The 14,863-nt window shown below is 35.7% G+C and overlaps 1 protein-coding gene across 1 annotated transcript; it reads right to left on the reverse strand.

The window, feature by feature from the left end:
* Nucleotides 1–3,323: 3,323 nt before the first annotated feature.
* Nucleotides 3,324–8,802, reverse strand: LOC115957250 (DEAD-box ATP-dependent RNA helicase 18). The gene is made up of 11 exons (XM_031075448.1): nt 8,442–8,802; nt 8,106–8,342; nt 6,937–7,197; nt 6,274–6,353; nt 6,073–6,178; nt 5,592–5,705; nt 5,368–5,466; nt 5,167–5,256; nt 4,727–4,833; nt 4,487–4,630; nt 3,324–4,191 (listed from the first exon to the last, which is right to left on the reverse strand). The coding sequence occupies exons 1-11, from the start codon at nt 8,709–8,711 to the stop codon at nt 3,924–3,926; spliced, it is 1,776 nt and encodes a 591-aa protein (XP_030931308.1). The 5' UTR covers nt 8,712–8,802; the 3' UTR covers nt 3,324–3,923.
* Between the last annotated feature and the right edge of the window lie 6,061 nt (nt 8,803–14,863).

A 14,863-nucleotide genomic window follows, 5' to 3' on the forward strand; every position in this document is an offset into this window, starting at 1 on the left:
TTTTGATTGGGTACGAGATTGGTAAGGACGGTTCAGTTGGATCGAACGTTGGTGGAGGTGGGTGTTGGAGTTCAGGTTTCGCTAAGGACGTTTTGACAAAGCGAAGGAGGTTTTGGAGTTTGTTGTGAACAAGTTTGAGAAGCTTTACTACGTTCTGCGTCTTAGGCAGTCGAATTTAAGAGGAAGAGAGAGCATAAAACGGAGACAGAGGCTTTGACTCACTAAAACTATCAAGCTTTCCTTCCTAGTTTGTCTTGCTTTGTTTTTTGTCACACTAGTGGTAGTTGGTTTGGTATTTATTGTTATTGGTGGTCGAATTTTTTTTTTTTTTTTTTTTGATACAAGATAGAATTCTACTCTAACTTAATCTAAGTGTATATGTAGGAATGGCAACAGGTCGGGTTCGGGCTGGGTTTTTCTATACCCGGACCCGACTCGCTGACCAAGACCCACGGCTCGGACCCAGCCCATTTACTAAACGGATTTTTTTCTAGGGTCCGGACCCGCCCCCGTCGGGCCCCACAGGCTCCACGGGCCCCGTTGGGCCGTGGTACTTCAGGGCCCATTCTGTGGCCCAATCAAAAAAAAAAAAAAAATGTTTGCCTAATATTGATTTTCTCAGAAACCAAACAGGAGGGGAAAAAGAATACTAAAGAAAACCCATTATTTTCTTAGCAACCAACAGATTGGAAACCCATTTTTTTTCATTACAATATTTTCCCACATTAAAAGCAAAAACAAGAATTAACATACAAACCCTAGGTCTGAACAATAAGACCCCACAAAATCAAATCAAACAAGCCGATCTATTCAACCAAAATAGCACTAAAACTAGAAATTACAAATTTGATTCTTTGAACAAAAAGAACGATTTTCACTAAAAGAACAAAAAGAACAAAAGCTTGAGTTCACGAGGTGAGGGAGATGAGAGAGTTGCGGCCTTGTGAGGTGGAGGAGGGCCTAGCGAGGTGAGGAAGGAGCAGCGGCGTCTACAGGCTACGGCAAGGTGAAGGAGGTAGGGAGGAAAGACCAGCGAGGTGGAGAATGGAGCGGCGCCGGCGAGGTGAGGTATGCAAGGAGCAGCGACGTCGGTGAAGTGAGAAGCGGCGTCGGCGATGTGAGCATGGGAGGCGAAGCAACGGCGCCAGCGGTCTTGCTCAAGTGAGAGTGAGAGTGAGGGTGAGGGAGAGAATGGGAGGCGACTTGGGAGAGAATGAGAGGGTGAGAGAATGGGTCTGAGGGATTTAGGGGAAAAGTGAGCATTTATAGTTAGGGTTTTATTTTTTATTTTTTATTTTTTAATATTATATATACGGGTCGGGTATGCCTAATACCCGGACCCGACCCGAACCCGCTTCGGATTTTTTAATGAAAACCCAGACCCGACCCTAATGTTAAACGGGTCGGGCCGAGTCAAATACCCGCAGGTCGGGTTCATTTTGCCATCCTTATGTATATGTGTGTGAAACTCCCTCCTGGAGACTTGAACCCCGGCTCTTACCCCCTACACTCCACAAGCACTTATACTTGTGGAGTGACCATCGTACTAAGGGAGTGCGGTGGTATTGGTGGTCGAATTTTGAAAGGTAACGATTTGGCATCCGAATTTTTTTTCTTTTTTTTACCAGTTCATGATGTAATAAAATCTCATAGATTTCAATAGAATGAAATAAAATAAAATAAGATTATAAGTGCATTTGAATAAGCGGTTAAAAAACTATACTCATCACATGCAAAGTGTTATAATACTTAAAAGTGATATATAAATAACCATGCGTAATTTTTTTTTTTTTTTTTTATAAAGAAGGAGATAAGATAACGTGAAATAATGTTTAAAATTGAAATAGAGAACGGTAAGAAGTTGGAACCCAATAGGACATTTGAATTTATTGATTGGGATAAAAATTGTGATAAGTAAAAAAAATTGAAATTTGAACAAAAGAAAGATGATATACATTAGTGTGGATGGATGAGGATTTGTGATAACTGTATAGAATTTGGATAACAAAATTTTTGGAATGTTTTTTTTTTTTTTTTAAAAAAAACCTAAAAATTTCTAGATAAGAATGAGTAGGTTTTAGGTGAGGTAGTTGGATTTTTTTTTTTTTTTTTGGAAAAAGTAATTATTTATTTATTTATTATTTATAAAGATAATTGAAGTATTTGAATTCAAATAAATAACAAATACAAATAAGAATCAGACATTTGCATACAAATTGGTGGTGAGAATAACAGTTTTTTTTTTGAATGTGAGATAGTATTATTGTTTTAACCTTTTTTTGCTTTTTTGTAGGAAAAAAAAATTAAACAAAAGGGTATGTTATTTCAAAATTTGTATAAAGATATTTTGGTACGCCAAAAATTGAAAACGAAACAGGAGAATCTTCTTATTAATAGTATAAATAGAGTTTAAAAATGCTTTACTATATGAGGATATATACTTGTGGGTTCTAGATAAGTCAACTGGTAAAGTATCTGATGGTTGAATAAGAGATTTAGGGTTTAATTCCCGCCTCTATCAAAACTGATTGGTGTCTTGATCTGATGATAAAGAGCTATTATCAAGAGCGGACACCATAGGTATCCAAACACACCCATAGTGTTTGTGCATCTAAACTTTTTCCTTTTTCTTCTCCAAGTTCCTTTTTTTATATGAAGAGTTATATCTTTATCTTTTTTCTTTCCAAACTCCTTTCTTTATACGAAGTGTTTTATATGGGATTCTTTTCTTTTGGATGTGCATGTGCTCAATTATATTCTTTATACACACTGTTTTATATGGGATTCTTTTCTTTTGGATGTGCATGTGCCCAATTATATTCGCTTGATTCGTAAAAAAAAAAAAAAAAAAAAAAAAAAAAAAAAAAAAAAAATATCTGTTTGTTTAGTCAGTGTTTGTATGAGTTGAAAATTTATTTTGTTTCTTATGTAAAATATAGGAGTATCTTGCCAGATTTATCTTAAAATTAAACATCTTAAAACACTGTGTTCAACTTTGTAAGCATTTTTGTTGGCAGTGTGAGAGATAAGGATGAGTTGGTATAATTTATGCAGATTCTTGGTAGTTGGGAAAGGTCATCAGATTAAAAAATAAATTCTTCTAATCCAGATCTCAAGAGTGTGTAAAGCTGTATTCACAAACGTTCCTCAAGAGTCTGTAAAGCTGTTTTCACATGGGTTCCTCATGTTCATTTACAATATAAGGCTGGTCGAATGATTTAATTTAAGTGACTACCTATAGAATACAAGACATCTTGTAACAATTTCTGCAATAAAGTATAAACCCATCAACAACCGACATAAAGCCAAAGAAAACTGAGTCGAAACTTAAAAAAGTATTATCCTTAACAAAAATTGAAGAGTATATATCATATTTTTTTGTAGCTCAACTAGTTGGAAAGAATACATAACATATTCCTGACATAAATCCATCAACAATCAGCATACAAGCTATAGAAAACTGAGTAAAAGGTATTATCCGCAAAATTTTATGAATATTTACCCTACCAAGAATCCCTTGAAGACCACTAAAGCTACTACAGTCCACAAAAACTGTGAGACAAGACGAGTGCAAATAGATCAAAAAAGGGAAGGTGTGATTGTGTCTAGAAGACAAGGGAGCGAATAGATCGGTGATGAAATCTCATAAGTGTCACAAATTCAACTCCTAGACAGTCTCCAGCTCCCAAAGTCAGAACGTGACAGAGTAAAAGCTCCTTCCATCACCAGCAAAGTTTTTCCCTTGCAATTCTATTACATTGGTTAGCATTTAGCCTCCAAAACAAGCTTTAGATGTCATGGACTCTTCGACCTCATCAGAACACCTAAGCTACTGATGGGTTTAACATATGTTTAGATTCTGAAACCTACTCCTTGATTGAGGTTAGCAGAATTTCATCGAGTTTGAATTGGAAAATTGTGACCTATAAATCATCAGTTCCTGTCAACCTAGCAAATTCACTTTCATCAATAGCCCCCTTTTTCAGCTTCTTCAGCAGACGGTATTCTCGTGCCAACTCATCTTCATCTTCAACTGTTTGGGTAGCACGTCTCTGTCTAGCCGTTTTCTTCCTAATGACAGTAGCTGCAGTCTTTGGGGTTTTGTTGAGTTTGTGAGGTTTTGGCTCTTGCTGTTTTGCTTCCTTCTTTGCTAGCAGATTCTTCTTTCTTTGTTTCTCACGAGACTTATCTCTGAATTATCAAAGAATAGGCCATAAGCACAGGCTCAAATTGGAAAATGACAAATCAAATTTTATCACTACATTCAAAAGGCATGCATAAATTAAAAAGAAATTTATTGTTGGATGATTCTAATATGAGAACTATGCTGCTAATAAAGCAATAGAAAGACAATATACAAATAGTCAAATAAGAGATTTCACCCTTTATGGCCACCACCATTCAATTGCCCATTAGGACTTAGAATTAAAATCACCTTTAAGCTATTTATACAGCACGGTAATTTAAGAGAGTGTAGAGTTCTTACTTAAACTTGATATCCTCAAAATTGATGTCTTCAACTGGAGAGAAGCCCACAGTAGAAAGTGAGTGGTTCTTTATCTCAGACATGGAGGGAAGCTGCAATAGGCCATATCCCATGGCCAACTTCCCAATTTCAAGCTCTTTCCACCTGGATAAATAAATAATAATGATCTAATAAAATACAGGGAGAAATACAATTATACAAGCAGCCTGAAGGGAAAAATTAGGTGCTATTTTTAGTCACCTGAAAATGTAAGAGCAGTGATGCTCTTTATACGCACGGATAAATGAAACAAATGCCCTGACACCTTTCTCCATGACATCACGGTCCTTTTTGGCAGCAGACCGGATCTGAAACAAGTTTTGATATGAGAACAAAACATCCACCAGAGAGTATATTGTGCAACAAATACTTTGAAAACCATGCAGTTAGAATATAATCTCATGAAGACATAAGCAACCATCATCTCTGATAGTGTCATTGTTAATTTTGGGCAATGAAGTCAAATTCCACTAATATAAAGAATGTGTACTCTGTACACCACTGGTACAAATAGGCTTATAGATTAGGTTTTATTTTTGTTGATGATGTGGAACCTCACCAAAGAAGCCTAATTGCATTAACTTGGTGTAGACGAGAGAGAGCACAAGGACTACACAAATTCAGTAGAAATTCATGCTTACCTGAGGAACAACATCAGGTGCATCATCAGAGCATTTCCTCTCTTCAAGAGCACCCCATTTTATACGTATGAACTCTACATAAGCTTCCTCCTACAAGATTGCAACTCAAATGAATACTTTCACCTAAATCTGAAACCAATGAATAAAAAAGAAAGAACTAATTTTTAAATTATCACATGGATACCAGTGTGAAAAATTCACCTTTGGCAATAGAAAAACAATGGCACTTCCTCGTCTACCCATCCGAGCAGTTCGGCCAACTCTGTGTAAGAAAACATCTGGATTTTGAGGAGGATCATACTGTAAAAGCAACCGAAAGATAAACCATAACTCATCACTTGGTTATCAAAGTGAAATTGTATAAACATATCACTTTAGAAATATAAAACACACAGAATACACCATCAAGATTGTTACTAAGCTACCTGAAGTATACAATCAACATCTGGAATGTCAAGTCCTCGTGCTGCAACATCAGTGCATAGAAGAACACCACTCGAAAGATCTTTAAATGAAGCTAATGCTTTTTCCCTTGCAGTCTATTAGGCACAAAACATGTTAGCAAAATACCTGCAACTAGAAAAAGTTTTTGAAACTTCCTCCAGACTGCTACATTGCATTCTTTAATGGAAGGCAAGGTCCTTGGGAAGAATAAAGTGAAGATCGAGTGTAAGTTTCACAAGAAAAATTTTCATTGGAAACTTAAAACTCCTGAGATTCCCAGTGATGAAGGAGGTTGCATTGTGTTGAGCAGTTTGGAGAAAGAAGACGAAAAAAGATGCAGTAGACTTGACAGATTAATCTTAAAGTCTACTATAAAATCACGTAAGAATCACATGATTGAAAATATGCATATTTAGAGAATGCCACCTAACAGTTTGGAGGAACCCAGCATGCTAATATTACCTGCTTCATCTGGCCATGCAGCGAGATCAAAGACAAACCCTTCAAAACAGGAAGGCATGGAAGAACAACTCCCCAGTAGTCAACACAAGCACACGTCATGAAGTATCTACAGAAGGTAAGTGAAATCATTTTTGTAAACTAAACTCATAGGCCCTTAAATGTAATCAGGTCGTGCTAACCATAATAAACACATTAACTTACATTATAATCTTTTTAGACCTGTTCTTGATAAGGAAATCAACAAGCTGTGATGGTTTCTTATCTGCTTCACATTCCATGTACTGCGAACATAAAGGAGAATTGAACTTACAATTAAAGGACTGACAGAGGACAGATAATACATATTTCTTAATGAGAGACTGCAGCCAATGTAACACAAATTTGCAAGGTTTCTGGTATGAGTATCAGATGTGGGTATACTTCTAGGCAACAAGGTTTCTCAATTTTCTCAATCTTAGAATATGACAGCACCACCAAACCATCAACATTTTGGGTTTTCTTCACCTCCACCTAAAACTAAGTTCTAAGTAACATACCTTGAGAAGGATGAGTAACTTTCTTTTCAACCGTTTGTCTAGTAAATATGGAATAAGAAGCCATCCTAGAGAGACTATCCAGTGAACTACACACACATTACTTGAAAAAAGACCATAAACCTAAACACGTACATGAGCCAAGCTATTCTTGTGAAGAATACAATCAAAGCACTAGCCAGGCAATATTTGAAGTCTAAACAAAATGGATAATCCAATTCAAAACACAATTTCACAAATTGTAATTAACTGACCTGGAAGAACAGTATACCTCATTGTGAGAACTATAAACTTTTTTAGCGAAAGCACTATTACTTATCAAAAAGAATACCTCATTGTGAAGGCCTGAAGGTGTTTTTGAAAAGCCTGATTGTTCTGACGATGTTGGACCATTTGAAGGCTTCATTTCTGCCCGAACTTCAACCCTCACAGGATTCCTCAACCCTGCTTTAGATAGCTCTTCAACTGCCTCAGTCTGAGTAGCTGAAAAAAGACCAGTTCTACGAAGCTTTGGCAAGCGAGTTATAATGGAAGTTATTTGCTTCTGGAACCCCATATCCAAGAGCCTGTCGGCCTCATCCAAAACCAAAATCTATACCAATCAAGAAAATAACACATAAGCTCAAAGATCATTGTTCTATAGCATTTAATATTTCACACTGGTATTATTATTATTTCCAAAATGGCAGATATTTCCAATATTCAATCAAATTTAGAAGAAACCATAAAACTTTTCTATAACCTATCCTCAAATAAGCAGTTGTGTTTCCTTCAAACATAGTCGTACCACCAGCCACACATCTATACAGTATTGGAACATTATTGCTTCTTGTTTTGAGGTCCTGTTCAGTTGGCTACACTGATGCATGTTTTATTTCAACGTCCATTGATTCTCTTTCTTTTTGGATGCATTTATCAAGAATTGTAATTTTCTAGGTGAGCTTTGTTTACGCATCTTATGTACATGAGCTTCGCTCCATACTAAAAACAATTATCATCACTTATCAAAATAATACACTACACACATTATATTTCAGAGTCCATTGATTCTCTTTCTTCTTTTTTTTATTTATTTTTATTTTTTATTGAGTACAGTTTTCCAATTGATCCTAGTTGAGCAGGGATGGTAAAAGTACCATCAGTCTACATTTCAAACCAACCCAATAAGCTGTAGCTCAAAAGCACTTCCTCCCTACATAAACAATAGGTTGGAAGGTCTAGTCCTGGTGTATGGCAATACTTATCTTATGCATTAGATACATGCATCCTCCTTCTCACACTGTGTGGCGGGGATGCACAAAATGCATATATCCAATGCATAAGATACCTTCTCGGTTCATGGAATAAAGTTCCTTCAATCTAATATGTGCCGATTTTGAATGCGTGTCTAACTTACCAATACAATCCAAAAAAAGTTTACATTTCAAAATGTGATTAACAAACAATTAAGTGAACATTTCAAGCTAAAAACTAATTCTTATTCTATGCTTGAAACAATACCTCAAGGTTCCGAAAATCCAAGCCATCAACACGTTCCATAATGTCAAACAATCTCCCGGGCGTGCCGACCAGTAAATTAGCTCCTTCCTCCTCTATTTTCTTCAAGTCCGCTCTCACTTCCACTCCTCCAACAAGCAACATAGACTTGAAATTCGGCAGCGTCGAAACGAAAGGCTGTGCAACGTCGTATATCTGCGACGATAACTCCCTCGTAGGCGATATAATTACTCCCATCACCTTTTCAAAACGAAACAATTTTCCATTTAGTTTTTTTTTTTTTTTAAAAAATTTTTCCTTGAGCTTTCTCGGCAAACAAACAGGGATTTAGAAACGAACCTGGTTTGGTTTAGGAGGAGTTTTGTTGCGGCGGAGGATCTCGACGAGCGGGACCACGAAGGCTAGGGTTTTGCCAGAGCCGGTGGCGGCGTCGACGGCGACGTCCTTGTAGCTACAGAGTAAGGGGATTGTGGCGGCTTGGACCGGTGTGCAGAACTCGAAGCCGGCTTGGGTTAGGGCTTCGAGAACCGGTTCGGAGAGTGAGGGGTTGAGATCGGAGAAGCGCGTTTTGGTTAGCGCGCTACTCTGGTTGGGGGAGACGGAATCCATGGATTCCGAGAGCTAATGTACCGCCGTTTTTTCTCTATATGCTGTTAATTTTTTGCGGGTTTATGTGAGACTTGTGGTTTTTCTTCTTTGTTTCTCAAAATGGCCTCTGCTTTGTTTTGTACCAAAATTGAGGCGCAACGAATCTGTTGTACTACAAGTCGTTTAGATGAGTTGAAGAATAGACAAAACTATAGGGTTTTTGTGGGGTATAAGTATGATAGCTTAAGCACTATAATTATAAATAAAACTAACCTCAATAAAACTAACCTCATTACACGCGCTTCGCGCATGCAATGAGGTTTTTTTTAGAAGAAAAAAAAAACTGTCTTTTTATTTTAAGAATCTAATTTATAAGTGAATAAGGTAATTTTAAAATTAACAGGAGAGTGGTCATATTTTTTAGGTAATGTTGTAGTAGGAGTTAGAGTTGCATTTTTATCGGATTGTCCTTTAATTTTGTCTCTACTTAAACATAGGGTTGTGAGGGCATTTTTGAACTAAAAAATGAAGAATCCAAATAGGGGAAGCCCCTTAAATAGTAGTATAGATAAAAAGGTAATGATAATGAGTGCCTTTGGAGCATTTAATGAAAGTTTTGATACCCTTTCAATATAAAAATTCGTCAAAAAAATTAGTTGTTTTTATCATTTTTCTATAAAAAATAGTTCTTAAATCCATCCATTAGCATTTCCCATTAAAAAATATTAAATTAAATTTTCAAGTTTTTAAAATTAATAAATTAGGTTCCATAATTTTATAAGTAATAAGTTGAATATTAAGGTTCAAAATGTTTACCATTAGCCTATATTTAATAAATGAGAAATGATATGTCTACAACATTTTTACAACAAATCCTAAGTGGCAAGTTGTTACTGGTTGTTATTGTTAGGTTAAAAAGGTAATCCCAATGTTAAATTCAAATTTGAACCAATAACAATTAACTACCCATGATTTGTTATGAAAATATTGAAAAAATGTTGTAAACGTAGCACTTCTCTTAACAAATACATGTTTTACTTTTCTTTTCTTTTCTTTTTTAATTTTTTTAGAGAGAGTTTCAACCTATAGTGTCTTCTTCTGATGATTGTCCTTTATCCTTAAACCATGACACTAATTGGTTTTTAGTATAGATGTAGAACTTCATATCTCTTATTCAACGGCAATAAACTTTACTAGTTTGCAGTTGAGCTAACTGGAATGCACCAACTTATTTAACTTTTTTTTTTAAAAGGTTAAAATGCAAAACTGACTCTCTAAAAGTTTTTTCTTATTTCATTTCAGTCTTCTAACTTTGCTTTTGTTTTGTTTTTGTTTTTGTTTTTGTTTTTGTTTTTGTTTTTATTTTTTGTTTTTTGTTTTTTGTTTTTTGTTTTTTGTTTTTTGTTTTTTAGTCCTCTAACTTTCTAATTTATTCAATTAAGATTTTTCCATCCATTTTTGTTGTATGTTGTGGTTAATTTTTCAATTTTTTAGATTTATCTTCAAATTTTTTTAATTAAAAAAACTCAATTAATGACTAAAAAATATTTTCTAGATTTTTTTTCAAAAAATTTTAACAAAAGTTTGACGGAAGGTTTTAATTGAATAAATCTGAAACTTAGAGGAATGAAATGAACGAAAGTAAAGTTAGAGGATTGAAATGAAATCTTAAGAAATTTAGAGGATTAATTTTGCATTTTAGCATTTTTTTTTTTTTATATATATAAATATGTTGACCATCTTATTAAAATTTAGCTTGAAAATCAACTATTACAAGATCATTGATATCTGGAAGAACAAACTCCTTCCAGACTAAAAAAGGAAAAGAAAACTTAACTTTCTTTGCTAAGGTATGAACTATCACATTGTCTTGCCTATAAGTATGAGTGAAAGACCAACTCTAAAAAGAGTTTACAAAGGACATGGTGTCTTATATCAAGTGGCCAAAAGCAGAGTTAAACATATTGCCTCTCTGTAAGGCATTAATGACAATCTCCGAGTCGCCTTCAGAAATAGACTGACCAATACCATGTTCTTGAGCAAATAGGACTACTCTTCTTGCTGCCAACATTTCCAAAGTGACTACCGAGAAGGGGTTTTATATTTTTTCAGAGAGAGAGGCCATAACTTCTCCTCTGTTATTGTGAACCACAACTCCAATACCAACTTCTCCTTCCTCCTTAAATAGAGCACCATCAAAATTTGTTTTCTAGCAGCAACTTATTTAACTTAAATGAGTGAAATTCAATTTTTTCTTACATTTTAAAATCTCTTGGTTTAAAGTTTTACTTTTGAGTTACACTCGGTTTATTTGTTACTTTTTAAGGTCACATGCTTCAATTTGTTAAGATGATAGCCTTAAACTTGGTGGAGCCACAAGTGAGGAATGTCCATGCGTCCATTCTATTTTGTCCATTTATGAGCTCGCTTTGGGACAAAATAATAATAATAATAATAAAAAATAAATAAAGTTTCGATTTTTTTGTAGAAACAGTTTGGAGATTCTAGCCTTTTGCCCTTAATTTTTAAAAAATTTAGCAATATGTCCCTATTTCGAAACTATATAGGGAAATGCCCCTGTTTTGATACTCGATTAACTTAAAATCGAGTTTCACTGAAATACTCGATTCATAGAAAATCGAGTTACGCCGAATAAAACTAAAAAAAAAAAAGAAGCATGGAACTCGATTTTAGGGAAGTCGAGTTCCAAAACGTCACTATAGGGCTCAAAAACGCCACTATAGGGCCCCTTGAACCTGGTATGGGGAGGTAGAAAAAAATTTGCAGGAAAACGCCGCTATAGGGCCCTAAAACGTCACTATAGGGCTTAAAAATGCCACTATAGGCCTCCCAGAACAGAGCGATTACACTTACAAAAAATTTTGCTGGAAAACGCCGCTATAAGACTTTAAAACGTCACTACAGAGCTTAAAAACGCCACTATAGGGAACCCTGAATATGGCCCATCACACTTTTAAAAAAATTTGCAGGAAAACGCTGCTATAGGATTTTAAAACGTCACTATAGGGATTAGAAACACGACTATAGGGATCCCTAAATATGGGGTGATTACACTTATAAAATTTTTTTTAGCATGGAACTCGATTTCCTGAAACTCGAGTTCCATACAATTTTTTTTTTTTTTTTTAGTTTGATCGGGCATAACTCGATTTTCTACAAATCGAGTATTTAATTGAACTCGATTTTAGGATAATCGAGTATCAAAATAGGGGCACGCTCCTATATAGTTTGCAAACAGGGGCATATTGCCAATTTTTTTAAAAATTAAGGGTAAAAGGCCAGAATCTCCGGAACAGTTTAGATCTATTTGTTTTTACTTTAACTAATGACACTCCCTTTCCTTAAAAAAAAAAGAAAAAGTAGTAACACTCCCTGTCAATTTAGAAAGAGAATAAGAAGATCTATCAAGCATTTTGAAAAGTGTGTGGACTTACGTTCCCCTCCTTGATTGGTCATGCTAGGAGGCAAGCTTCAACTGCTATACGGCCGGAAAGAAAGACTTTTGTCTCAAGTTGGACGTAAAGCTTTTTTTTTTTTTTTTTTTTTGATGTGGGACGTAAATCGTTTACGTATGCAATGAGTTGGTTCAAAATCTCCAATATTGAGATTGGTGGAGTTGAAAGGGCCAGGAACGTAGACTACATTGGTTGGGCTGGGATCGGTTGGGTATCTCAAAGGATAAACAGATGGGTTTTACTGATACGTAATTTTGGTTTTATTGGCTAAGCAATGGTGGCTTGGCTTCCATTGCAAAATACAAGTTCATTATTGTTTCACGTCCTAAAATTCAAGTTCTTCTTTTCTTTTCTTTTCTTTCTTTCTTTCTTTATTTTATTTTAATTGTACTTTTATGAAGACTATTGTGAGAATAAAGAAAGTATTTCATGAGTCGGCCTAATGAAACTTATGTCTCAATGACATGTGGGTTCTAGGCGTGTAAGCCTCACATGTCATTGAGACATAGGTCTCATAAGACTGCTTCATATAAAAAAAAAAAATATGTGAGAATAAATCATTTTATAAGAAGAATCAAGATATGAATAGATGGTTTTTCAACTTCAACTGCCTTTCAAGTGGTAAGCTGGAGGGGAGATTATCTGATTATAGAAAAATTTATGAACTAATTTATTTTATAGGAAAATAGTGGCGAGAGGACTTGGTGTACAAGCCAATTCTGCCATATGGAGCTACATCCTTCAAAGTCATTTCAATAAGCCCAAGTTCGACGATAGAGAAGCTCTAGCATGGGTGGGTAACCCTTATGGTCAATATTCAATGTCTAGTGATTATAGATTGTTTCTAACTATTGAGAATTGCATTGTAAGATGCCAATGTTCTAAACTGGATTTTAGTAGACCTGGCAAACATGTTAGGTCGGGTTATGAGTTAGATCAGGTTCAGGTAAAAAATAGGTCATCTAAAATAGATTGCAAGTGGAGTTGACCGGATTACGGGTCAAGTTAATCAAGTTATGGGTTGATCTTTATTTATTCCCATGCAGGGGGAATAATAATAGTAATAATATGATCATCATATTATATTTATCTTTCTTTCAATACGAAAAAAAAAAAAAAAAAAAAAAAAAAAAAAGATTAAAAAAGATCCTACCAAAAATTATTACAGAACACCAAAGTGCTTTCACAAAAAGTCGCTTAATTTCTGATAATATTTTGGTGGCCTTTGAATCTCTCCATAGTATGCACAAACACAAAGGAAAAGAGAATTTTATGGCTATAAAACTCGACATGAGCAAAGCTTATGATAGAGTTGAATGGCCATACCTTAAAGCAGTAATGGTGAAAATGGGTTTTGATGAAAAATGGATTAATCTTATCATGTTATGTGTTACAACTGTTTCTTACTCAGTTCTTGTCAATGGAGAACCCAAAGGCATGATCCATCCAACCAGGGGCATTAGACAAGGCGATCCATTATCTCCCTTTCTCTTCTTATTATGCACTGAAGGCTTGAACGGCCTAATCAATAATGCAGCAACAAATGGAGACATTAAGGGTTACTCCTTATGTAGAAATGGTCCTAGATTGACTCACCTCCTTTTTGCAGATGATAGCCTATTGTTTTGCAGGGCTACTATACAGGAGTGCCAAAAAATCCTTGATATCTTGGATACCTATGCAAAGTGTTCAGGCCAACAAATAAATAAGAGCAAAACTACAATCTTTTTCAGTAGGTGCACTACGGAAGAGATAAGAAATCATATCAAGATTGCCTTGGGGGTACCGGAGATTAAGCAATATGAGCAATACTTGGGGCTGCCTTCCTTAGTTGGCAAAAATAAGAAAGCCAGCTTCAACTACTTTAAGGAGAGGGTTTGGAGGAAAATCCAAGGGTGGAAAGAAAAATTGTTGTCGCAAGCAGGAAGGGAAATATTAATTAAAGTGGTTGTCCAAGCCATTCCAACATATACAATGAGTTGCTTCAAATTGCCGGTGGGTCCATGTACGGAGATTGAAAGCCTTATTAGAAAGTTTTGGTGGGGACAAAAGGGAGATAGGCGAAAAGTCCATTGGGTCAAATGGGAAACACTTTGTAAACCCAAATCTATTGGTGGAATGGGGTTCAAAGACTTAGCCCTCTTCAATGACGCATTATTAGCCAAACAAGCTTGGAGACTAGTGCACCACAAAGAGTCCTTGTTCTACCGTGTCTTCAAAGCAAAATTCTTCCCCCACTGCTCTATAATGGAGGCCTCAGATACCACATTAGGCTCCTATGCTTGGAACAGCATACTAAAGGGTCGGGATGTATTGAAGAAAGGTGCAAGATGGAGGGTGGGTTGTGGGGAATCGATTGGAGTTTGGAATGATGCTTGGCTGCCCTCCTTAGAATATCCAAGAGTGTTATCAAACCCGGTGACAAGCTTGGAAGATATGAGAGTTATTGATCTTATAGACTCGGTTTCAAAGCAATGGGAAGATGGTTTATTGTAGGGATTATTCAGTTCTCAAGAGGTCGAATTGATAATGAGTATACCTTTGTGTCGCACTTATATTGAGGACAAGCTGATATGGCCATACACATCATCGGGTAACTATACCGTGAAGTCTGGTTATAATTTTCTTGCTTCTACAGAAACAGACCAGACCACCATAGCCAATCCGAGTCATGATGGAAGGATTTGGAAGCTTGTT

This window comes from Quercus lobata, chromosome 8 (assembly GCF_001633185.2).
Source record: "Quercus lobata isolate SW786 chromosome 8, ValleyOak3.0 Primary Assembly, whole genome shotgun sequence".
Classification (NCBI taxonomy): domain Eukaryota; kingdom Viridiplantae; phylum Streptophyta; class Magnoliopsida; order Fagales; family Fagaceae; genus Quercus; species Quercus lobata.